The sequence below is a fragment of the Podarcis melisellensis genome, assembly GCF_964234715.1.
Source record: "Podarcis melisellensis genome assembly, chromosome: 11".
Taxonomy (NCBI): domain Eukaryota; kingdom Metazoa; phylum Chordata; class Lepidosauria; order Squamata; family Lacertidae; genus Podarcis; species Podarcis melisellensis.
In genome coordinates, this window is record NC_138543.1 from 3,783,377 (window position 1) to 3,809,963 (window position 26,587).

The 26,587-nt window shown below is 38.4% G+C and overlaps 1 protein-coding gene across 6 annotated transcripts in view; it reads left to right on the forward strand.

Annotated features, from left to right (window-relative positions):
* PCSK5 (proprotein convertase subtilisin/kexin type 5) overlaps positions 1-25,970 on the forward strand; it is a 151,078-nt gene extending 125,108 nt beyond the window's left edge. For all 6 annotated transcript variants that reach the window (XM_081930472.1, XM_081930474.1, XM_081930471.1 and 3 more), the window contains 11 exons: positions 2,323-2,440; positions 4,483-4,692; positions 10,820-10,956; positions 12,007-12,150; positions 12,474-12,576; positions 14,529-14,722; positions 16,165-16,249; positions 16,982-17,079; positions 17,369-17,498; positions 18,312-18,427; positions 22,701-25,970. In XM_081930472.1, the coding sequence (XP_081786598.1) occupies positions 2,323-2,440; positions 4,483-4,692; positions 10,820-10,956; positions 12,007-12,150; positions 12,474-12,576; positions 14,529-14,722; positions 16,165-16,249; positions 16,982-17,079; positions 17,369-17,498; positions 18,312-18,427; positions 22,701-22,816 (1,451 nt within the window). In that variant the 3' untranslated portion in view covers positions 22,817-25,970. The remainder of the gene's footprint in view (positions 1-2,322; positions 2,441-4,482; positions 4,693-10,819; positions 10,957-12,006; positions 12,151-12,473; positions 12,577-14,528; positions 14,723-16,164; positions 16,250-16,981; positions 17,080-17,368; positions 17,499-18,311; positions 18,428-22,700) is intronic.
* The last annotated feature ends 617 nt before the right edge of the window (positions 25,971-26,587 follow it).

Sequence of the window (26,587 nt, forward strand, 5' to 3'; positions counted from 1 at the left end):
TCATGCTAGCAATTTGGCAATACTTCATTGCACAATTGTATAATGGAGGTGAGGTGAAGCTGTGAATTCCCCTTGGGGTGGCATGAGTCCGGATGGGACTGCCGTGATGAGCTCCTTCACTTCAAAATGTAGCGCTACATCACTGTCACAGGGGACCATTCTGTGTAGTCTAGAGAAAAGCTAGGCTTCAGAACTGCACAGTTCCAATATTCTTTAAAGTAAGTGGATATTTCCCTCATTTACAATACCTAAACAGTATAAAAAAATTACTTCTTTTGGACAGTCAAGCTAGTTGAGAACTGCATCAGCAGGTGTCTGTCTTCCACATGCTTCTACCCTGCTTTTGTGAGTCACCTTGCTACTTGGTACAGATAGGTAGCCGTGTTGGTCTGCCATACTCAAAACAAAATAAAAAAATTCCTTCCAGTAGCACCTTAAAGACCAACTAAGTTAGTTCTTGGTATGAGCTTTCGTGTGCATGCACACTTCTTCAGATACCAGACAGCTTTCGTGTGCATGCACACTTCTTCTTGCTACTTGGCTCACAATGAGATCCCTTGCTACAATACTCACATTGATGTAAAAGTATACCTGAATATAATAAAGACATGTATTTAGAGCAGCAGAGAGGCTGCAGTGGCCTTTGGTAGCACAGAAATGACAGTATTTCAGGTAGAGCCTTTTCAGGTAGAGCTTTGCAGTTCATGATAAATAAAAGTATATATCCCACCCATTATCTTTCCAAGAAGTTGTTAATGCAATTGCATTTCTAACATGTTACCTGAAAGGAATCTTATAGCACTGCCAGAGACTCCTGGAATTGATAATGTCAGGTTCAGCAGCAGTAGCAATTCTAATTTAAACATATAAAAATGGATAACGTTTTAATGGTGTGGTCACATGAGTAAGCACATCTTTTTTGTCAAGATGTAGGAGATTAGCTGTTTTATCAACTCTGTAATGTTTTCCCAAATTGGTGTTATTCAGTCTGTGAAAATGATGGGTCTGTCTCAGTACCTAGAGCTGCTAGCCAAATCCATGTGATTGGGGCCTTTGAAGTGTGAGCATTGCAGACAGCCAAATATCAGCTGTCTGGAATGGCTGCACATGGACGTCCATAATAGCACCACTGAGGCTGTTTTGATTTGGCTGGCAGGGGTCTAAATCACTTGTGTGTATGCATTTTTGTTTAAAATGGCAGGGCACATGTTAATGCTACTCTTTGTTCGTCACAAAAGTAAAGTTCTGAAACATTAAGTGTACTGTCTATCAGCCATGGGAAGTTAATGTGGGTACTACAACGTTGGGCAGTAATCTTTTTCTCAGAAGTAAAAAGATAGACTTATTAAATAAAATACATTCAAAATCAAGTTGCCAATAGGACGGTAGCTTTTTCTACCCATAGCTTGAAGAGTGTGATGGAATCAGGGTGCTAGCTGAACTATGTATGCAATTCTAACATGGTTTAATAGATAATTTCCATCAACAAATACTTAAAATTAACAGTAAGGATTACTGAATTGCCTTGAAAGTTACGAGTCCTAGAGCACATGATAACTGTGCGTGATACATTATACAGCTAACATAAGCAAAACTCAGCTTCAATAAAGCGAAAAAGAGCTTACAGTATAAATCTATACTATAGTCTATGCTGTATCATATTCTGAATTCCACAGCAGCCCACACCATGGTGTTTGTGGATTCTGATTATGGCTTTTACTCCTTATAACATTCCAACATTTCATTCTAAAAGCTTGGGGGAAGCACCAGCTAAGGTGGGGCAGTGTTGCCCAAAGAGACTCAAAGATAATCTGGTGCACACACATGGGCTCCGCCAGGCATTTTTCTATTGCTTTCTGGTATTATAGAATCTCAGCTGTAGGTCTGGTTGATGCATCCAAGCAGAAACATTGCCGTTCCATAATTATCATTCTGCAAGCCACACTTTTGTTTAAACACTATCTCGGCATGCAGCCACATACAGAAATGTTAATGTGAACCAGGTGATATCCAAAGATTGCAGGCAGTCACTTCTGTGATCTTAGTTGCAATTTTTCCAGCTGCCACAAACTCTGTAATTGCATTACAATCACATGGGGAAATTGATTGCACATGTATCTGTGAATCAGACCCATATCTGACTTCGCCAGTTAACAACTGAACAATGAATTTAGATATGATTGGCAACTATATGCAGTATGGTTCTTGGCAATTGGGTGAGGGGGGAGGAGAATTAAGAGGAATGTAGCAGTAATGTGTGTTGTGTTCTATGAAAGAGCATACAACTTTGTAATTGTAAGCAGTTCTGTTTATATTTTGCAGTTAGCCACCTATACGGATTTGGATTGATGGATGCTGAAGCCATGGTGATAGAAGCAGAAAAATGGACAACCGTCCCTCCACAGCATGTGTGTGTTGAAAATACAGATCGGCAAATCAAGTAATGCTTGTTGAAGACGTTTGTTGACACATATGCATGCATATATATTTACTGTGGCTGTATATTGCAGCTCGTATTTGTTTGGTTTTCTGTAAGCTAATCCTAAGGCAATGGTTCTCAAACATTTTTTTTCCCTACTGGGCATTTGAAGAGTTCTGAGATTCTTGGCAGATCACTTAATTTTGTGCTTGTGTTTTACAAATCAAAACACACATATAACTCATTTTTTTAATTATAATTTCAGTGCCAACATTGCCATTGAAAATAGCGCCATATTATAAAAACCATGGTCCCTAGGCCAGGGCCTTGTTAGCCTGTGAGACTCACAACAAGCCAATATGATCAAGTGCCAAGTCAGCAATTAGCTTTTCCTCTGGGTGGAAGAGATGCAGAGAAAATACCTTCTCAGTGGTTCCCCAACTGTGGAACATTCTCACCTGGGAGACACACCTTTTTACATTTTAGGCACCATGCTGTGCCATTCCTTTTCTTCCATGTGTTTGATTGTTGACCCTAACCTCTTTTTTGTAGTTCTGGATCTATTAGTTAGCTTTGATATACTAGATAACAAATTATATCATTAATATAATATGCTTTGTGTTTAATAATAATATAGAGGCGTTTGAGAGGAATCCATCTAGTGACAGCACTCAATACACTTCTACCTCACAAACATTTATGGGTTTGGGTCCAAGATCTAAGCTCTCACTCCCAGTCCATGTCGGCTCTGGATATATGATCAGGGAGGTCTATGCATGCGCAGTCTGTACCATACACATGCTTTGCTCAGACCTGCAGTTGAATTCATGGAAGTCAGGACTAGAGGAAAATAGGTGCAGCATAAATCCCTGCCCCCTTCTGTGCATGCATTCACTGAACTCATACAAGTAAAGGGAGGACTGCAGCAGGTATCATTTCAGGTGGTTTTTGAATAAAGGAATATATTAAGGATATTTGTGCTGCTGTTCTGTGAATGTCAGTTTATGAAGTTTCCATTCAGACTGATTTTTATTTTAATTAAATCCTTTGTTACTTTGATGAATACTGTACGGGTGCTGTGCCCACACACAGCGAGGTCCCTGTGGGGCTCAGTGGACTGTTTCTCCACAGCATCGTGCTCCCTATGCATTCCATGCAAACACAGAGACAATGCCCCAGGATATTATGAGCAGTGGCAATTTTGTACATTATTCTACTGCAGTCCTCCCTTTCCATAATTCAAGTTATTTGTGGTCTGGATCTCAGGTTTCCTATCTCAACTTTTCTGTCTAAGGTGGTATTTATCAGGCCTAAATCTAATAATTCTAATCAAATTATAATGACAGCCTCATGGAGGCTTATAAAAGCCTGAGCCAAAAGTAAACCAGAACATATTTGGCAGAGAAACCAGTTTAATAATGTATAGAGCTTCTAACACCTTGGGGCTGGTTGCTGTTTCCACCCTTCACCTCTCCAAGCCTGCCTTGATTTTTGGTGGCCCTGGTTATAACTTTTGTTTTTGACAAGCTCACTTCCAAGGATAGTTACTGATTTACATGATATGGAATCTACCGTACATCATAGTGCATGTATCTTTAGTTGTTTCACAATATCAAGCTGTGTGTGAAAGTTATCATTTGGTTAACACGGTTGTATGAACCAGACTTCAGGGACACGCATGGTGGCTTGTGACTTAAATGTATCAACTTTCATTTGTGCCTTCAGAAGAGGCTACTCGTACAGCTCAAATAATTTTTAATAGAAAAATATGAAAGACGATATAAATTGTTTTCTGGACTCTGGAACTTCTGTAAACTGATTTGCTTTCTTGTTAACTGTGGTGATGCTTATCTTTTAGCCTGTAGTACTATTTATGTGAGGGTATAATTGATTTCATCTAATGAATAGAATGTTAAGCTTACCCAGGCATGTAAAAAAGTCCTGCTTAAGCCTATTTCAGTATCACCAAAATTCAATACACAGTTCAAGGATAAAAGTGATTTATAACAAATTATTTTTAGTATTCACTGGAGACCATGACTATGTTGGTGTCTTTGAAACAGAACAATACGACCAGATAATATTCGTAATGGACCAGATAATGGTGTCCGTTCAATATACAAGGCGACAGGCTGCGCAGATAATGCCAATCATCATGTCATCTACCTGGAACATGTCGTTGTGCGCATCACTGTCACACATCCCCGGAGAGGTGACCTGGCAATTTATTTGACTTCTCCTTCTGGAACAAAATCTCAACTATTGGCTAACAGGTATAATAATCATATTCAACTTTCAGTCCAATAAGGGTTGACTGTCCAGGGTGTACCCAATTTAAATAAAGGCAACTGGAGAAACCGCGTAGCTATGTCTTGGAGAGAATAAAAAAATGAAGTGGAACTGGAGATCTGCTGCTACTGTTAATATCAACAGTGGCTAGAATAAGGCTGTAATCTTTAGTGTTGGGCACAATAGATTTTGACAAATCCTTGAGGGATGAGATCATTGCAGAATACAGAGGAAGTGAAACAAGATCAATATTGCAAGACGATGGTTGATGGAGGAATAGCTGCTAATGACGTGCTGTTAAAGTTGTCTTTCCAAAATAAGGATAATGCCAGAGTGGATGTTCCAGCCTGTCATGTCTGACCTGAGTGTTTCACACATTATACTATCATAAACCTTAGTTCCATTGTTGATCTTGTCTGTCTTTCTTGAGTTCTGGTGCTGATCAAGAGCGTCTAACTGGATATTTTATGAACTCTGATTCTTATGAGGTTGTTTTCTGGGGTAAGTGGACAAGTGGCCCAAGAATCCTTCAGCATAATCAGTTGGTTGGGTTTGAGTCAATGAAATGATGAAAAAGGCTTGTCTATTAATTTTAATGGTCTGGCTAGGGCTATTGTCACTTTAGAATTGATACTGCATAATGTGAGGAGTTTTTCAGCTAAGTCTCCAGAGTTGTTAGCTAGTGCTCTCGCATGACCAGGTCATGGGTGAACTTTTGTCCTTCAAACTTCAGTGGCACACCCAAAATTCTGCACCCCTGCCTCTCGCCTTCTATTCTGTTCAATTCACTACATCATAGTTGCAACACTCTTTGGCTTCCCCTAGACTCTGCACCCAGTGAAGCACAACCCGTTGCACTGGCCTAAATCCACCTCTGAGTAGGTGACACTTCCACATGTGCAAGTTGCCAAGTCTCCCACCTTGGTGCAAGTCTCCCAAGTTCTGACAATTCCTCCCTCTCTCTGTTGCATGTCCCATATTGATCTGGAGAGTCTCTCAACTTGAGAGTCAGTGTGGTGTAGTGGTTAAGAGCAGTAGTCTCATAATCTGGTGAACCGGGTTCGCTTCCCCGCTCCTCCACTTGCAGCTGCTGGGTGACCTTGGGCTAGTCACACTTCTCAAAGGATCTCAGCCTCACTCACCTCACAGAGTGTTTGTTATGGGGAGGAAGGGAAAGGAGATTGTGAGCCGCTTTGAGGCTTTTTAGGGTAGTGATAAAGTGGGATATCAAATCCAAACTCTTCTTCAACTGTTAGGATCAGCTCTAAAGAGTGCACAGACATGCATGGGGAGGAGGGGACAGGACAGCCACATTATGCATGCAACATGCTGCATGAAAAGTTTTGGATTGGAGCCTCAGTTAGCATACTTGCTTACAGCACCATCATTTCACTACTAGCAGAATGTCAGATTTTGTGACCTTGCTTTGGTATAGCTGTTACATTTGGCCTAATCCGCTGGCACTGCGAGCCTTAAACTACATTTTGTTTGGCTCTGTCCAAGTCTAGATAATACACAAAACAGAGAAATAAAAAGAAAGGTACATAAAGTTCAGCCTGCATCAAGTACATAAATTCAAATTGAAAACAATACATGGTTAAGTATTGGTGGGAAAGAATTATGCTCATGACTTCTAAGTCAACTTTAGAAGCGTTAAACTTTGCCTGTGGCATAGCCTATGTTTGTCAGGGGTAATTGGCAGGTTTTATTTTAAGGTTATCCTAAGTAATATTGGAAAGGTAGGTCATCAGTGTCTCCCCCACCCCCATGCTTTCCTTTGAAGGACTGCAGTACCTCAAGGACCCCACTCCCCATATAAACCGACCCAGACCCTGTGATCATCACCTGAGGTTCTTCTTTGTGTCTCCACGCCATAAGAAGTCCAGAGAGTGGCCATACAAGAATGGGCCTTTTCTGCAGTGGAATGCTCTCCTCCGGGAGGTTCATCTGGCGCCTTCATTATACATCTTTAGGCACCAACGAAAACATTCCTCTTCAACCAGGCCTTGGGCTGATTAATATTCTACGGCCTTTAAAATGTGTTTGGGAGGATTTGTTTTGTTTTGTTTTTGTTCTAACTATTTATTTGTGCTTTTATCTTGTATTTTTATCTTGTTAACTGCTCTCAGATCTTCGGATGAAGGGCTGTATATAAATTTAATTATTTATTATTATTATTATTATTATTATTATTATTATTATTATTATTTCTTGTACACTCTTTTAAAAATGTCTAAAAGGATTCAAAAATAATGTTTACAAGGTTATTTTCTTTCTAAGTAACTGAAAATAAATGTGGTGGTCTGTTGCTGCAGTTGAAAATGTGCATCATCATTGTTCCGTAGAAAAGAGCTTGTTTGAATACAAAAATGCAATAAGGATAGGATAAGCAATGCTTGAAAACATTGTTGCATGTTGTTAGCTTCAAGAATGCCTTGGCAGCTCCTTGGTCAGTGCTGTGTTGCTACTGACTCAGACACTTTTTTCAGACACAGTGAACCTTGGATACACATGATTAATAGCAGCAATTCACATGTTTTTACTGAAGTCGGAAAAATCATTGATTCATCATTAATCTTGTGGGTTTGATTTGGAAGCGATTATTGAGATTGCTTGAACTGCAAAGATGTATTTAACACTTGAACTCTTAAAACATAAACAAATCTTCATTGTGCATTTTATTAGACAGTTAAGCTATTATATCAGACAGTGTTAGGGTTTTGTCTATGAATACTTCAATTTTAATGGTGGTTACTCATTTTAAAAAACACCTTAAGGTGGTGAGAATGATAGTGATTGCTTTTAGGTATTGGTTGGTTTCTGTTGTCATTTGCTGGAGTCTTTGCATTGTTTGTAAAAGTTATGACAGTTAACACCTACCTTTTCACGTGGTTAGACTGGATATTCAAGGGACAGAACAGAAGAAAATAAGAGGAAAACGCAAGCTTAGAAAGGGACAGGGATCACATACTTTCAGTGCGACTCATAGAATCATAAATTTGGAAGGCACCTTTAAGACCATCTGGTCCAACCCCCTGCTCAGTGGAGGAATTCCAGAGCAAGAACGTCTCCAACGCTTCTCCTTGAGGATCTGTAGTAGAGGTGGCCCATCCCTGGGCAATTGGTTTCATCGTCCATGTGTTCTTGTTACCAGTATGTTTCTCCTGATGTTCAACCAAAATCTGCCCTCCTATAGCTTAACCTCAATAGATCTAGTGCTGCCCTAAACTATGGTTTATTTAGCGTAGTATTGTGAGAAAATAACTTTCAGCAGCTAGCAGCCCCAGTCGCAAGAAATGGAACATGCCATCTTCAGAGGCGATATACTTCTGTGAATCCGATCCTGTGGGCAGACAGGAGGGCAGGAGGGCTCCCACATCTTGCTTCTGAGTTTCCTCAGAATATCTTGCCAGCCCCTGCTGGAGTCCAGGGAACTTTAGATTGATGCCGCATGGCAGATACCCTGACCATCCACTGAATTACTGAAAGCTCTTGATCAAACTGTGAAAGCAAACAAGCAAAATGCCCTGTTCTCCCCTTCAGCCTGTTGTTTTTTTATGAGATGCTTGCTTTCCACTGTTCCATTCTATTTTTGTCAGTGAAAAATATAATTCTAAAAAGTATTCTACCCATTTTTAATGCTGTATAGCCTACGCCCCAACTTCTCCGTCTGAACTGGATGTTGATGAAACCTCCAAAAGGCCCTGAGTGTTTCTGTTGATATAATTGACAGAAACAAGTGCTGTTCCAATGTATTAGCATTATTCCAGGCAGGCAGGCAGTGAATAAAAAAATAAATAGATTCTATGGCTCTGGGGAAATAAGTATTGCTGAAGACTAGGAAACAACAGCACGAGTAAGTAGATGTGGGGAAAACATTTACTTTTGTTTCTTTCAAACTGCAAAACAGTATGAAAAAGACACATTTTTAAAAGAATAATAGCTATTTTGCAATGTTCCAGGGCCCTATATTTTTATTGTATGTAAGGCAAAATGCAAAATACCGTTAATGAGGGGAATTGACACAGGTTTGTGGTGCAAATTTGCATTAAAACTGCATATGTAGTTTCTGAGCAAATTAAGATAGTGTGTGCTCAGGACTCACTAGTACTGTACAGTAATACCTTGGTTGTCGAACAGAATCCATTCTGGAAGTCTGTTCGACTTCTGAAAACATTTGACAACCAAGGCATGGCTTCTGATTGGCTGCAGGAGCTTCCTGCACTCAGTCAGTAGCCACGGAAGCCGCGTCAGACGTTTGGCTTCCAAAGAATGTTTGCAAACCGGAACACTTTGGGCGTTTGGGATCCAAGGTATGACTGTACTTGGCAGCATACCAATCAACCTTGTAAGAAATGTAACAAAAGCTTTGTGTTGAAAGATTTATTTTTATTTTTAAGGAGCAGGGGCCTGAGATGTGAGGCCAGCAGAAAAGTTCTTGGGTTTGGGCCTTTAATAAAGAAGAAGGCATTCAAATTCAATATTGATATTACTGTTGGTTTCCCTAATTTCATTGTTCAAGTTTTATAATACTCAAGGATTATAAAAAAAGAAATCAATTGTCAGCAGTCCAAGGTTTCAGGTTTAAGCAATCCAAAGGTTTCAGTGTTACAAAATAAAGAGATGTGAGCAGTTTATATAATATTTCCCCAAAAAGTGGTGAAGGAAAGTGTGACAGACACACCCATACTGAAGATGGGTAACCTGACTGCTATTATAGGTGTGTTATTTGATAAATATTTTCCTGTATTCCCACAACAGAGGTTTTTTTATTAACTGTGGTAGCGTTTACTGTATGTAGAGGGGAAGTTGTGACCAATTAATTCTCAACCAGTGAATCTAAATAAGGTTGAGGCACTTTTAGAACAAAACAAGAACTTTATTTCCTTTCAGATAAGTTATTGCCTAGTGGTTACTTTTGAAAGTCAGAATACTTTGTTTAAAACAAGCGCTTGTTACAGAGATATTTTAGATAATAGAATGTAGAGTTGAAAGGGACTCTGAGGGTCATCTAGTCCACCCTATGTAATGCAGGAATCTCAACTAGATCAATGCATGACAGATGGCAATCCACCTCCATTTAACCATTAATCTTGTTTTGCCCTTTCCAGCCCCCACCACGTGCCCCTAATTTTGGGAAAGGCAGGCTGGGGCTCCCATGTGGAGTGTGTCAGCTCAGCCCTGCAGAGCAGTGGCGTTGCTTGGGTTCCCATCAACACATGCACTCCCACTTACACGCACGCCAAAAACAGCCCCCAAAAGGGGCAGGGTGGAATGGGGCAGGGGTGGAACAGAGAAATCCCCACTTATGCACGTCCTGTAAAAGAACCCCAGTATACGTGGCTTCCATGGGGGAGCCCCAAAAAGAATGTGGTTTGTCAAGGGAGCCGTGGACTCAACAAGGTTGAAAACCACTGTTCCGTGCTATTTAATATTTATATGAAACTCTTGGGAGCTGGCATGTGAAAATTGGGAGCATGGTGTCATCAGTGTACTGATGACATGCAACTCTATCTCTCCATTCCATCAGAATCAGGAGAAGCTGAGAAGGTGTTGGACTCGATGGGAGGCCAAAAAATGAAGCTGAATCCTGTTGAGATGGAGGTGCTATTGGTGGGTAGTTCCCATGTCTGGAAATTAGGTGTACAACCTATTCTGGGAAGGGTTGCATCTGAATTTCAAGCTGCCACTTGAGTGCTTATGTCCTGCTTAAGCTGGACCACCAGCTATAGCTGTTCCTGGTCCAGGATAGGCTGGTCGCAGTTGTCCACACTCTGGCAGCCTCCCACTTTCATGTCATGTCATTCCTCCCAGGCTCTGTTCATAGCATCCTATAGAATCATAGCGTTGGAAGGGAGACCAAGGGTTTTCTAGTCCAACCCTCTGCAATGAAGGAATAACCCTGCAAGCATTTCTCCTGGAAGTTGGAGACAGGAACTCCAATGTACATTTTAACTGGATCCATTACTGTAATTGGATTTATGGGCATGCCTGGTTTCTTTAATAACATTATTTTATATAATATAAAACATTTGTGCAAAAGTATGTTCCTATTTGTTCTTGTATTTGTATTTTTATGTTAGTTTATATTATTATTGGTTTCTTTAAAAGGTTATTTGACCATTCCATGGAAGGGTTTAAAAGCTGGGAGTTTATGACAACTCATTGCTGGGGTGAAAAAGCAGCTGGTGACTGGATTTTGGAAATTTATGATACCCCGTCACAGCTAAGAAACGTCAAGACTCCAGGTACAAATCTTATAATTTTGTTAGTGATGTGCATGTAGGTTCCAGTGATAGAAAAGTCTCGTAGTAGTAGTAGTATATTTATCAGTCACTTAAAAAACCCGAACTCAAAGCTACTTACAAACACTAGAAAGAGATATAAAACTTTTTAAAATAATTGCACTTCCATGTTCCTGTTTCATTTGGGGTGACTTCAAAATCATTTTTTTGGTACATTTCATTTTAATGCATGTTTATAAGTTTTGGTAGCTGAGACACTGAGAGGATAGTAGGAGTAGTAGAATGAAAATAGTTGAATACAATAGATGTGTATCCTATGTTCTGTGGATCACGGCAAATCATGTATAGTCAAAACACACTGGGTTTAATGGTGGGTGAGATTACCAAAGTCTTTTTTTCCCAGATGCCTGCCCCCTTTCCACCCTCTTTTTATTTTGTGTGTGTGTAAATACAGATGTATATATAGATTCACCAAACATGTAAAGCTTGAATGTGTAGAGGTTAAATGTGTGTAAATTGTGGGCTTACTGTAATGACATTTCCCCCCTGCCATTTCCTTCCTGGGCTGTATGCCACTCAGCCCTGCTGGAGGTTCAGCTATCCTCCCAATCCCCTGGAATGCCTTGGACTCTCTAAATCTTCTCTGGAGGGTTCTCCAACCCTCTGGAGAAGGTTTAAGAGTGTGGGTACTGCAGGAGGAGGGATAGTAGGAAATTGCTTGCATATGTGGCACTGGAAAACAACTGGGACATACATGGAAGAAGACTAAATCAGAATGTCCATTGCTTAATGGACATTTTGAGGCCTATGTTATTGTGGTGCCAAGAAATTTCTTTCCTGCACTAATACTGATGCTGCCATTGTTGACAGGTTTTTTCAGGTGGGGAAAGGAGCAATTTTATTTTTTGTATTGGTGTTATTAGTATTAATTATAACTATTAAAATGTTTGTTACATTTTTTTCTGTATATAGCTCAGACTATGATACAAATATAGAAAATAAAATTAGAAAAAGTATTTTCCATATCTCATGTTTTTCATATGCCTCATCCAGGTAAATTGAAAGAATGGTCCTTAGTACTTTATGGTACTTCTGTTCAGCCTTATTCCCCAAGAAATGATTTCCCAAAAGCCGAACGAGTACGCTCAAGTCCAATAGAAGACCCTACAGAAGATTATGGGGCAGATGACTATGCAGGTAATATGAAGCAGAATGTTTCAGGTGTGTCTGCCTCAAATATGCCCACCAATATACTAGTGTAAAAGATTAGCAGTCCCTTTTTCAATAGCTTTTACATAATGCTATTAATGTCATGTCCTGGTTCAAGAAACCTTGGATAGTGACTCTGGCTAAAGATCAGTCAGGGCCTGGTTCAGAAATCCAAAATTCCCCACAATACGTATTTCCAGTTTTGATTTATTTTATTATTATTATTTACTTCCAAAGCAAATACATAAGACCAAATATTTTCTAACAACTCCTTTGAAGTAAAGACAAATGGTGATTTGCTTTCTCCAAAGGTCCATGCAATGCAGAGTGCAGCAAAGTAGGATGTGGTGGCCCAGGACCAGACCATTGCAATGACTGTCTACACTACTACTACAAATCTAAGAACAACACGCGGTAAGACAGTATATTGCGTTACTCATGGCACATGAGCCCCACAAAATTATTAGATTATACTGAATATCTTTAACTTACTTGACAAACCAGTTTGAACCTTAGCAAAATTCTTATTCAATATACTTTTACATTTTCAGCATCAGTAGACTTAAGAGACTAACTATGTGTTACGTGAATGTGTGCACATTAAAGCACATTTTAAGTGATTCAGGGTATTTAAAAAAAACAAAACCTGCAGCTTTAGGATGTGAAATTTGGAGTAAAGAAGTAGGGGGAGGTAATATATTATTTCCTCACTTGCTATTACTTTTCTCCAAACAGATACAACACATCACATGGCTGGGATGGGACTTAGGACCTTCATTTTATGGTAGTCCCGATCTTTCCTGGAGCAAAGTTTCCAAAACATGTAGCTGGTAGACTTCCTTGGCCAGTGCCTTGGCCATTGACTTACAGTGTCTCCTGGGGCTCTAGTCTGCTTCCTTGGGTGAAGCTGTCCAAGTTTTGGGAGTTTGGGGTCATCAGTATGCTGATGGCGTCCCACGCATACATCTCCTTTCTATCTCAGTACAAGGAAATAACTGAAGTTGTGGATCCGTGTCTGGCATCCGTTACTGTCTGCGTGAGGGTGAACAAATTAAAGTTTAATCCAAACGAGACTTGAATGGCAGATCAGGGAATAAGGGTTCAACCATGCTAGGATTTGCTTACACTGCACTTGAAGGCTCAGGTTCATAGCTTGAGATTTCTTCTGAATCTATTCATAAGTCTAGATCTCCAGATTTGGCAGTGGTTTTTGCACAGTTCACACTGGTGTGCCTACTATACCCATTCCTATAGGTGTCAGATCTGGCCTTGGTTATATATACATGCCTTCGTTATATATAATTGGAATACTCTTTGAACAATGTTTGGAACTTTACCCAATTTAGATTTCTGGAGCCAAACTGTTAACTGGGGGAAGTTATGTAGGGAGCATCTGATTCCTAAATTACTACTTCTGTTTCTGGGAACAATTCAAAGTGCTGGTTCCAACCTAAATGTACTTAGACCAGTTTATGACTTTCCCATACAAGCCTGCTGAGAGATCTCCAAGAGAGGCACTTCTCTCAATCCTGCCAATATCTGAGAATGAGGAGGGACATGAGAAAAAGACCTTTCTTCATGGTTGTGCCTGCCCACTAGGCACCATGTCAGATGTCCTTCAGGTGACAACTTGTTCATTTTGACAAGCCTTTGGCTTTGTGTCTTTACTAGATTTTATCTGCCCACCATTTTATTTTAGTTAAGAATCCTGGTTGACTTACAAATGTTTTATTATATTTGTATTGATATTGATGATATTGATATTACTGTCATTGGTTCTATATGCAGAAAGAGAGGATACAAACTGAAATACTTTAAAAAATGTTAAGGAAAGGGCTTGGCAATTAATGGGCAAAAGATAAAACAAGTGAAGAATCTTATCTAGACACAATATTCAGGTGTTTGAGCCTTGATGTGATTAGGGTTTGGTAAGGGGAGAATGGGGACAGACCTGATAGGCCCACCCTCTCTGATGCATTGATGTCAGTCGGTCTCTTCCATTCAACTCATTAGAGACTGAAGATCTGCAGAAGGACGCCTGCTCTACATGCCGAGGGTCCCTCTGTAATTTTTAAACCTGATCATACAAGAGCCTACAGGCCTGCTCTAGGCCATTTGCCTTCTAACAAAATGGTAGCAGGGCCGGTAATTGGGGTATAACAGTGGAAGCAGATTCAGTGAGCCTGCCTTCCCTTATCGTGTGAGGACAGCCGAACAGGGCTTTGGACACAAATGAGACTGGCTTGGTTTGTGCCATCCATAAACAAGAGGAAAGCCACTGTTCTTTCTAATCAACGCAGTTGCTTTTTTCCTGCCAAATTCATTGATAATTCTGACTCAGTCTTTTATTATCTTGTACAATGAAGAATCTGTGTTCCCAACTGTCCTCCTGGTCACTACAGCGCCGACAAGAAACGCTGTAAAAAGTGCTCACCCAACTGTGAAACATGTTTTGGAAGCCACAGTGATCAATGTAATACCTGTAAACCTGGTTACTATATCAATGAAGAGTCCAGGAATTGTGTTACCAGCTGTCCAGATGGGTTTTACCTGGATAATAGTAAGTATTTAAAAACAAAACCCTGTTATAATATTGGAAATAATTGGAAATCTTCAAGTTGCCATTAATGCATATTAAGGCTGATGGTATTTATTAAACCATTACATACTGCCTTTCCATTTCAGTTTGAACACTCAAGGCGCATATCAGAATTCTAAATATACCACTGAATAAACACATAAAAATAAACACATAAAAACAGATAACAGCAATAAAAAACAACAACAATCATAATATAAAGGAAATCTGGCATAATACAGTCAGACATCAGGGATCACAAAGAAATTAATTTCAGTTCATATTTAAAGGTGAATTTCTAAAGCTTGCGCTTCCCAAAATAAAATGAGAACCAAAACACACTCATCTTTCAAAATTCATACTAATCAAAATTCTCCAACCAAACAATGTCTACAAATATGCATTTATCGAGGTGAAGTTTGTATAAAAATTAACTTATTAGTGGAAATAACATACTGAACACAGTGAGACTTAGTTCTAGGTAAACATGTATGGGATGTTAGTCTCCCTTTTTATGCCCAGGACATTTCATTCCACAATGGCATTGCCACCCCCTACCACATTTCTGGTTTCCCCCATTGTTTCTCTTCTTTTTCATACTGTTTTTGTAAAACGTACTGATTTTAGTTCCTCAGTCAGGGTGGTTATCTTTATGTCTGCAGCACTGATGCCAACTACTCAGAAAATAGGAGCTTTTACACACACAAGAAAGTTCCCCGTGACAATGAATGTCTACAATCTACACTTTAATTCTGTACAGCATCATGTACATATTTTAAATAATAATAAAAATTATCACATGGATATGTATACAAGAAGTTTATTTCTACAGGACCCAGTGGTTATGTGCTATGAAGAACAGCAAATAAAGTCTAATATTTTTTATTTTTTATAAATGTAGCTTGTTATCTTTTGGCATTACTACAACTCAATGAGGAAAAGCTTACAGAATTGACCCCATGTATTAAAATCATTTATATAATCAGATAATAGAAATTATTTGAATGTTAGTACCTCAGCAGCACAGAATATTACTGTATCAGTCTGAATATAAGCCTCACTTTTTTCCTAAATTCTGACCGTGAAAAGTAAAAGTGCAGCATAAATTTGCAACCCTACAAAAACTGGCTTTTATGATATCTCTGCTGAAACAAACATACGGTAAAATGGAAGGGGTGTGAGTGCCTGCAGAATTTTAAGGGAACTGCTTATATTCGGGTATTGTCTTTTTTTTCTTTTCCCCCCTTGAATTTTAAAGGTGCTGCTTATATTCAGGTGTGGCTTATATTCAGGCCAATACGGTGTATTTTATTCAGCTCCTATTTGTGGTATCACATTAGGAATAGCAATAAGCAAGGAGACAAAAAAATATTATTGCATGTAAGTGAACTGGGTTCATTTCGTTGTGTTCCTTTTTTTTTCAGATAAGATTGTATGCCGTAAGTGCAGTGAAAACTGTAAGACATGCACTGAATTTCAAACCTGCACAGAATGCAGACATGGCCTAAGGTAAGGAAATGATAGATTGTATTGAATATGGTAGCAAGGAAAGTTAAATAATATTATTTAACCTTCACATTACAATCTGCTGAAGTGTAATATTCATTATATGTGTAATCATGGACAACACTGAATTAAAAAAATGAAAAGCTGAGGAAAATGAAAGCTGTGGTCCGTTCAATATACAGTGACTGCATTTGCGTGTCAAAGTGGGCCATAAATCATGGCTTACTGTGAATGAGCAGCATGTTAGCACATGCTCTCGACTTGATCCTGTTTCATTCTACCCTTCCTAACCAGGAGCCTTGATTCCCATAATGAGCAAACGAAAAGTTGTGGTTTGTTTCTCTCTAAACAAACTTCAGTGGTAAGCCAAAGTTTGTTCTTGCATTTCCAATCATGGCTTGTTTGGGTTTACACATCACGTTAATGCAAGGCCTGTAATTTGTTGCTGCTGGCGCCAGGACAGGCAGAACAAAATTCAGCAGAGAGCACTAGCCTGCTACTCGTTCGTGGTATAAGTGGGGGAGCTGAGAAAGACTTGCTTTCAGAAAGCCTCTGTAAGCAAGTCATTTCACCAGACTGACCCTGAACTTATGGCATGGTACTGAACACAAGTGTTCCTCAGAGTAGATGCATTTGTTTGAACATTAACAATATGTTAACTATTGCCAAAAAAATCCATACAGAAGTGCCACATGCTAATCAGCATTTTCTAATTCTGCTTGTGTATCTCTGTAGTTTACAAGGATCCAGGTGTGTCATCCGCTGCGAAACAGGAAAATACTACAATGGCAGGGACTGTGAGCCATGCCACCATTCCTGTGCTTCTTGTGCAGGTACCTCTGATATCTTTTCATCAATGTTCAATCCCTTCTGCGATAAAAGGGGGGGACATTTTTTGTAGGCTGTTAATTAGCTACACTAAAGCACTTCTTCCTGTGCTATTTCCTTTCTGTACTTATACTTGACTTCATTTTTTAAATCTTTTCATTAAGTACACAATCCTATTCAATGTATTTTCAGTAGTCATTCATACTTCTATGTTCATCGTATAATACACATCCATTGTCTCTATGCTCTGCTGCAAATTTGTCAATATGTTACCTTGTTCTGTTGACTTCTGAGGTCCAGGAGCAGACGCCTGCATAAATTGCACCGAAGAGTATCTTATGGAGAATGGGAGGTGTGTGCTGGCTTGTAACAATGGCTACTACTTTGATCACTCGCTAGAAAATGGATACAAAACTTGCAAAAGGTAAAAAGTATTCCTCAAAAACCAAATGCATCTATTTAATATGTAAACCATAACTAATTGGAGAATATAGTTCTGGCATATGATACTATTATTTAGTGAAGTATGACAATCAAGCAAAACCTTCAGACATAAATTTAATACTTGCTTTTCTTGTGAGTTCCTTGTGTAATTCCTGTATTTGTAAGATTTGATTATGTGCTAGAAGATAAGTTTTATGCCTCACATTCATGTCCAGGGATAGAAAAAAAGAGCTGGCAGTGCTTTGGAAGAAATGGAGACTTTTTTTCTCCATAGCCAAATTAATGCTAGCTTTTCACTGAAGGAGACTTCAGCAGTCAGCCCTATAGGGTGACTGTAGTAAACTACTAGACTTCAGGAAACTTACTCACCTGGCTCCAGCGCTCAGCAGTCTTATGCTATTCTCCTTTAGAGAAGAATTTCCCAACTATTTATCTCTCTTCTACCCACCCACCATTTTCCGTCTTCTATCCTTCACGATTGTTTCACAAGATAATGTATATAAAGTGTTTTGAAAATCCACAAGAGCTATATAAATGCTTATTATTTTATTCCATCCTATTGTCTTGCAACGGGCCCATGAGATTCCTTTCCACTTTTAAGGCGCCTTGGGGTTCTTTCACCTATATACACATGTTATTTACCGTATTTGTCATCTTTGTGACATATTCCACTTTCTGTACTTAGCTTCAGCACCTCTTGATATGATATGATATGAAATGAAGGAATCAAACAGTTTTTGATACTGAAACAATGTGATTAACCATATATTTAACTTACTGTCTTTTCATTAAGATGTGATGCCAGCTGTTTTGGGTGCAGTGGTCCAGGAGAGAAAAACTGTACAAGTTGTCCAAATGGCTATATCTTAGAAACAGGTCTCTGCACAGTTGGTCTAGTCTGTAAAGATGGTAAGTATTTTTACCTGTTTCTGTCTTTTTCCAGATTCTTCACATTCATTATGGTTTTCAATTCACAATAATAGAACGCATGTGCTATTATTTATTTATTTATTACTATTTTTTATTTTTTCATGTAACATCCATAACTTTGGCAGCTGTTTACAAATATTTAGCAATATTATAAACTAAAAGCAGTCTGGGTGGTAGGGATATTCTACAGCAGAGGAACTGAGCCTTGCTGGGCTCACACCAGCCAGCAAAAAAAGTGAAACCACATCACACACACTTTGTTGTTGTTTGCCTTGCCCTTCCACTGAAGCAACAATTCTACAGGGTGGAAGAGGGAGAATCTAAGGCAGAAGAATCACCAAAGCTCTCCCATTCTTTCTTGGGTGCCTCCCTCATTTCCCCTTCCAGTCATTCCAATGGGATCTATTATTATTGTCCCTCCAACTACAGGATTATATCCTAAAGTAATAATCTATTTTTATTTATCTCTTTAAATGCCATGTTTCACAAAACAAGAAGCAGAATCCATGAACAACTTTCATAAAATAGCAAATGTACATATGGGAGAGGCTGAAAGTTATTTTTTGGAGTCTTAAAAGGAGCTATATAAGGGGGTAGGTAACAAGTAGAAAATGGGGACTGCTGGGACTGATATATTTTCTGAGAAATGCATATTTGCTCTAATTAATAAACTAATTAATACTATTGAACAAATATTTTGTACCTTTTTCTATATATTCATCCATTAAATTATAGGCGCCCCGTGTCTATTTTTACTGCAATACAGTAGAAAAATAAGTTATGAAAATGTGACTACTGACATTTCTGAGTGTCATCATCTACATAGTGCCTGCTATCCCTTTATTATTGATTTTAATTTAAGAATTTTTTTTTTACCCAAAGACTGTTTATGAGTAAACTATCATTCATTGAGTGAAATGTTTCCCCCCACCCCAAAATACAAATGTACTTCTCAAAACACATTTGGAGATCTTAGCTGGGATAATGCTGGACAACTATATATGTTTGGTTGAGAGGGTCCATCCAAATTCCAGTATATATTTCTGCACTAGTCTAAAAATTGAAGGACATATTTCAGAAGACAACAAGGGCTAGAGGATAGAATTTTGCATACTATTTAAAATAAGTAAATAATCAAAGTGGACATCCGACCAGTGATCATCAGAAGCATTCACCCCTGTGGAATGATGATGATTCCCACCATGTTAATTTTCCTGGCTTTTTAATCCAGAGGAGTTACTAGTAAAATTCTCTTAATTGCATCAGCAGCACTACCTATAAATTACCCAAACAGTTTGTATGCTGACCATATTACTTTTTGCTAAATGGGTATCCTTATTCCGTCAACTCCCTGTGCTGCCTTCTTCAAGGCCTCAATCTCTTGTGCAAAGATAGTGTATAAGACAAAAACAAGCCATCTGAGAAAAGCAAGCAAATTGTGCCTCCTTTCACATATTTCACGCTTTTTAGACTGTGCTGTGATGCACAACCCAGAAATCCTAATCAAATGTTTACTGAAGACTAAGCTTATAGTAGTAGAAAAAGTACTGGTTCCTGTAAACAATGTCCATTCTAGTTGACTTTATCAGCATTCAAAGTAAAGTGTGTTGGAACAAAGTTGCACAATGGAGCAGCCCATTCCTGTGGATTCTGTTAAGTTCACCACAGTTTTGCTATTCCTTTTGATTAGGGGAGAAAAGCTCCATGGGAACTCTAAAGCAGTTTGAGAAACAGTGCCAGATTACTAGATTTCCTAGATTACTAAGGAAGCCTCAGCTGATTTGCATGACAGAATAACATATTTTGATGGTGGCTCGTGTGTGGATTGCCCCCTTGTCTTCAGATATCCAAGCCTTTCACCCACAATCCCCTGCTTCTTGTTCCCCATTCCTGTGAACCAGCTGCTTTTGTGTCTTACCAACATCCCCTTATCCTCTACTGTGGGACACCTGCTGGCAACTTTCCCTTCTAGCTCTGATGACTCCACTCCCCTTCCCAAGTGTTTTCTCCCATTTCATGATTTGTATCCAGTGACAATTTCCTCCAAACTGAAAATTTCACATTTCCAGATTCTACCTCACATTCTGCCTTCCCCTTCCCTAGATGCTCTTAGAGCCACTCCACACTTTGCTCAAGAGTCATCCTTTTTCTCCAGTTCCTGTGATCAATGTTAAAACTATCGTTCAGCCAATTTTAATCTTTTTTGCTAGGATGACAGTGAGTAACCTTATAATGCATCAATGCAGATACCCTATATTTGGATATAATTAGCATATTTAGACAGTCTAAATGGGTCATTTGTGAATGATGTGAATAGAACAAACATACACCACTCTAAAAATTACTGATAAACTGAGATTTGGTCAGTGCTGTTTTTCTAGAAAAGTAGGTGCCAGAACTGACCATGAATGCTTCCCTTGTTCTCTAATGATGACAGTGGTGCCCCCCTGAGTTGTTCTGGCTGGGGAAAAAGCCCTGCATTGGGCTGTGATATATTTTTTATGATACTCTGTCAGTGTTGTGTTTGGTTTTAAAAAGCTCTTAGTCATGTTCATGAATTTCCATATTAATGTTTCCATATTTTTATAAGCTCTTCTGGAAGAGCAAAATATAAATACCAGATATGTAAATGAAACTAGGCTTTAGCTTGTGAACCTTTTTTGTGCAAAGTATTTTGACTTAAAGTTGTGCCAGCCACCTGCAATAGATAACTTGCAACCTCCATAACAACACATGGAAGCATTACTGAAAGAAGGTTTCTGTTCTACATACAGTGGTACCTCGGGTTACGTACGCTTCAGGTTACAGACTCCGCTAACCCAGAAATAGTGCTTCAGGTTAAGAACTGCTTCAGGAAGAGAACAGAAATTGCGCTCTGGCAGAGCAGCAGCAGCAGGAAGCCCCATTAGCTAAAGTGGTGCTTCAGGTTAAGAACGGACCTCTGGAACGAATTAGGTACTTAACCCGAGGTACTACTGTACTACATATTGATTGCCACTAATGCTGAACTTTAAGAAAACGAAACTCCTGTGAAGACCTTTTATTTTTCAGGGATGGATTACTTTCAAGTATGATTTGCACTTTCTCACATTCTATAGATCATTTTTTGATACTTTGTCACAAGAAATTCTAAACTCTTTTCCCCACTCATACACAAGGCATAAAACTGCTGAAACTAAGCAGCACTGATATACTGTAATGTTAATTTAACTGGGTGAGCCTTAGAGAGATGTGCTTAATATCCTCCAATTCTGCCAAAGTTTGCAAGTGTGGAGCAAGCTTCATTGAGAGAACACCAGCTAACATTTGACAGATAGATGAGAGAATCGAGAACTTCAGCCATACTTTGATCTATGATTTACAATTTACAATAGAAATACTGTCATAGTTCCTGTTTGCTTCTTACTGTCCAGGGAGAAATCTCAACCGTATATGCACTGGAGAGAGATAATAAAAAGTGAACTAAGGTGCAACACATTTATTTTAATAATGGGATTTCCATTACAACCTGGGTGAAAACGGTCATTATTCCCAGAGACTTTATGGCCAGTACAATACAGTTCACTCATTACTTTTTACTCATATTGTGGGAGGCAGGTAAGGGGGGGGGGTTGTAGACCACACCTAAGGCCCAGACCAGATTAAGATTTCTCCAGAAAGTAACAAGTGAACAGGCCCATAAAAGCTTTTGATTGTCACTGGTTGTTTCCTAACCACAAACACTTATTTTTGGAGTAGAAAGGTTTAGGAACAGGATTAATGGGTGATATTCAACTAAGCTTTACACAGGGTAGGCCAGTTGAAATTAAAGAGCATGATTAAGTTAGGTCCAGTGTAAATTAAACTAAATGAACTAAATGAAACTTGGTTGAATACCACCCACTATTCAGTACAATTTTCAGTAAATATTCTTGGGATGTGGCTGTTTATTCAACAGTATTCATAATACTCAATAAATACCTTCCACTGTATTTTTCACTGTTTTCTAATATTTTTCTTTCTGGTCTCCCCCCCCCCCTCCTTTCATGAATGGATACAAATCACTCCTTCCTGGAACACAATATTTCTTCCTGAAAACAAATGCTGTTGTGACTGAAACTCCCTTTGATGAAAACACAATTTCCTATTTGTTACCTGCTCCTGAATGGTCTCTTCCATCAAATTTGCCTGTCTGACAAATTAAATCTTCCTTCACTTGATACCATGCTGTTTAAAACTTCAACTTCTCTTCACTCTCTTTGACCTCTGGAAGCAACGGAAGAATCTTGGGCCGAAGGAGGCTTCTGTATGCTAGTGAAAAAGAACAATCTTTGTCAACGAAAAGTACTTCAGCAACTTTGCTGCAGAACATGTACACTAAAAGGCTGAATTGGCACCTCTCCAAGTTCTCTTGCTCCTGTAGACTTATAGATTAATCCATATTATTAAAAATGAAAAAAAAAAGCAAACCACCTTTCTCTCTCTCTTTCTCTATCTCCCCTTTGGGGAGAGAGTGAACTGTATGTTGGAACTTAAAATAGAAAACTACAACAAGCCTACCTTTCTTAACCGGGTGTTTAGAACAAAGCATCCTGGATCACAGTGTCAGTATGGTATGACCAAAGCATTTGATGCCAAAATTAAAGATTTGATTTCCTATCAACTTAAGGATATTCCTGCATATTTTTTTCACATTCTCATTTCCTTTTTCCTGGTTGTTTCCCCTTCAAGATGTGTAGAGTGTTTCAAGAATACAACACAAGTTTACAAGGATTAAAACAGAACAAAAAACATGCTTGCATTAGTCTTTTTTGTGCTTATATACTCAGAATGTGGAAGAATGTTAGGCAATTAAGCAATCCTTAAGAGAATTAGAAACAACCTTCAAATCAGATCTATGCTCAACATCCACTGCAATATTAGAAGACTCTAATGCATCTGCCTATGGTTTCTAGTCGTATCCTATATTGTGTGTTGTTTGTTTTAATTATACTGCATTTGTTACATTTTGCCAAAAACATTTTAAGGTGTAGCCATGTTAACTGGTATATTTTGAAAGCTGACATTTTTGTCATAGTTTTATTATATTTTTAAAGGTGCAAAGTTCTTAAACATTCAGGGCTTTCTTCCTGCTGTGAATAAACTCTGAAAGGTGCAGAGTCCTGTTAAGGTTTTGATTTTTTTTAAAAAATGTAGTTTTCATACTTGAAACTGGAATGCACCAATAATCATGAATAATATGAATCCACTCTTTTAGACATGGGGCACTACTCAGATGACCAGCACACAAATCCAGAAACCCTTTGCATTTATGTGAGCTGTGATGTATACATGGATTTCTCCATTCACTTGACTGGTTAGAGCATCCCAACTCCTGCATCCTTTTATGCAGCTAGAACTGCCTTCTCCATGAAAGTGAAAGTTACCTCCCTACTATTACAATGTATGCACTGCCATGTCCCTGCCCTTCTGGAGGTACATATACAATGGCTTGTGCATGAGTTTTAATACATTCTAAACCTTATACGTACATGGTAGGCTGTTTTCTGCCCACTGATTACATTCTCTGGATTGTGGCGATGGTGTACAGGGGTTGGTGTTGAGATCTATCTTGCAATGAAACTTCTACAAAATGTTTGCATGTTTGGTGCCTATAACTGAAATACACTGAACCAAATTTAACTATTGATGTTCATACATCATCAATGGAACATAAAAGAGTGGACCAATGTGGTACTTGTGCAATAATAGTTAATTTATAGTTCTAGGCCTGGTGCTATTCATATTCTGCTATCATATAATAAGTAGAGAAAATCTCACCCGCAAAAACCCCCTTAAAACTATATATATTGTATTTTTTAGGCAATCTAGAAATAGCATTTAAGTACAGTTCATACATTCCTACATGGGAAAATAAACGTATGATAGATTATTTGAGATAAAAACATTATTACGATAGATTATTTGAGATAAAAACAGGGACCCAAATTTCTTCCTTCAAAATAATTTGTTTCACTGTGTATGTCAAATTTAAAATAGGTTTAGTTTATCATGAAATAAAACAGAACTTTCCAGATTTGTGAAAGCACCATTAATAGCCCCTAAACATTACAAATGGTTGTGCCAGTGTGTAGAAACAACAAAGCCCTCTTTTAACAGAAAAGCTGAATTATTCCAAAAGATAACTCCTTCTAGATCACCACCAAATATATTGTTCAAAAGAACTCACTTTTAAGATTAAAATTGTACAATTTGTCACTTTAGGCGTCAGGGTTTGAATATATACTGTCATTATCAATTTAATAGTTGTTATTATTATAAACTTAAACTCATTAATAGACATGCAAAATGGCATAAGTGCCCAAGATGGTGTCAATAGGCCAGTTAGTGTTAGTTCCTTTCATTTATGTTCTAGAGACAACTCTCTGAGTTAGGGAAAATTTTATTGTAATAAAATAATCATAACCACTTACAGGTTTTATTACCATCAAGTGGTATATAAGTTTTGTTAAACAAACATGCAAGTAACATAGTGACAAATGGAGACACTTATTACTAACAGAATAAAGAGTACAACTCTTCTAAAAACTATCCGGGATCCGCACAATGGGGAAAAGAGTATTTGTTGCAAGTGCCTTTCACACAGCACACAGCAAGAAACTCATTGCATTCCACTACCTGCTCTCAGGTTCGCCTCCTGTGGTATCTTGTCTGGCTGCAGTAAGGAGCAAAAGGAAAGTTACAGAGTCCCTAAAACTCATTCAGAAGGTACCTAGAATAGAAAGAAATGCACAAGCAGATGATCTGTGACAAAGCACCTGAAAAGTCATTTACCGGTACTTTAAACTGGAAATGCTAACAGTATTTTTGGCTTTAAAGTGGTGAAAATGGGGAAACATCATGTCACTGATGCAGCTGAGATATTTATGATTAAGTTCCACTGAAATCAGTGGAGCTTAAGTCAATCACATATAATTTGTCAAGCTTATTTCAACAGAAATTAAGTTTGGCTTGAAGATGCTGCGCCTGGGCTGGTGACTGTGTCTTCTAGGAAACCACAGTCAGCTTGATATGTTTAGTTCCATTGGCATCTATCTACTTACTAAAAATTCTGAAACTATCACAACTCTGTTGGTACTAATTTAACTGCTAGTACTCTCTGGAATGCTTTGTTTTTCTACATAACATTATTAACAAGAAAATAATGCTTTCAAAGTTTAAGTTAATGGTATATATATTATATAAATAAATAAATATTATATTATATATATATATATTCCTAATTGTGATATAATATATTGAATTGTAAAGAATTTATTTGGATACTTACAAATGCTTCTAACACAACTATAGAAAAGAATTTAATTTTTTTAATACTGACACATTGTTAAATCCAGATACATTTTTACTGAGGAATACTGTACATGTGTAAAATGTCCAGTTGTTATTTGTAAAATAGGGTAGTACTGTTGTAATTGATATTGGCCAAAATCAATGTTATTCCATATTTTATTTTTTATTAAATTAACCTACGTTCCTGTTCCTTTGGTGTTGTAAAGCACATTTATGAACCATATGCATACAGTTCTATGCTTAGAAGGGGACGTAGTTTTTCTGGGCTTCTCTTCTTCCCCAAACCATTTTTTTCCAAGAAGCAATTTGGTACTAAAAAAGAAATCACTGAAATAAAGTGAAATAATGTTTTAAATTAAATATATGTTTGTCTATAAAAAGAAAAAATACTGGTGTTTGCAACAATCTGATAGTGTTTTTGAACCCTGGTATCGATCAGCTTGGACATGTCTTCAGCTGATGCAGATTTTTCACACAATTTGCTTTAGAGGACAGGAGGATAAGTGAGGCTCACCTGCACTTTATGCAAAGGGCCAAATGAGTGACACAGTTCATCCAGCAGAGGAAGGAGCAGCCCTTTTTGGCACGGAAGACCACATGCACAAGGAAGCTGCATGTCTGTGGGTGGGGCCAGACCTGGTATCCCCTCATTCTTCCACCACTCTAATAAAACACACACAGATATTTACATATACAGTCGTACCTCAGAATTCGAACAGAATCCATTCTGGAAGTTCGTTCAACTTCCAAAGTGTTCAGAAATCAAGGCACGGCTTCTGATTGGCTGCAGGAAGCTCCTGCAGCCAA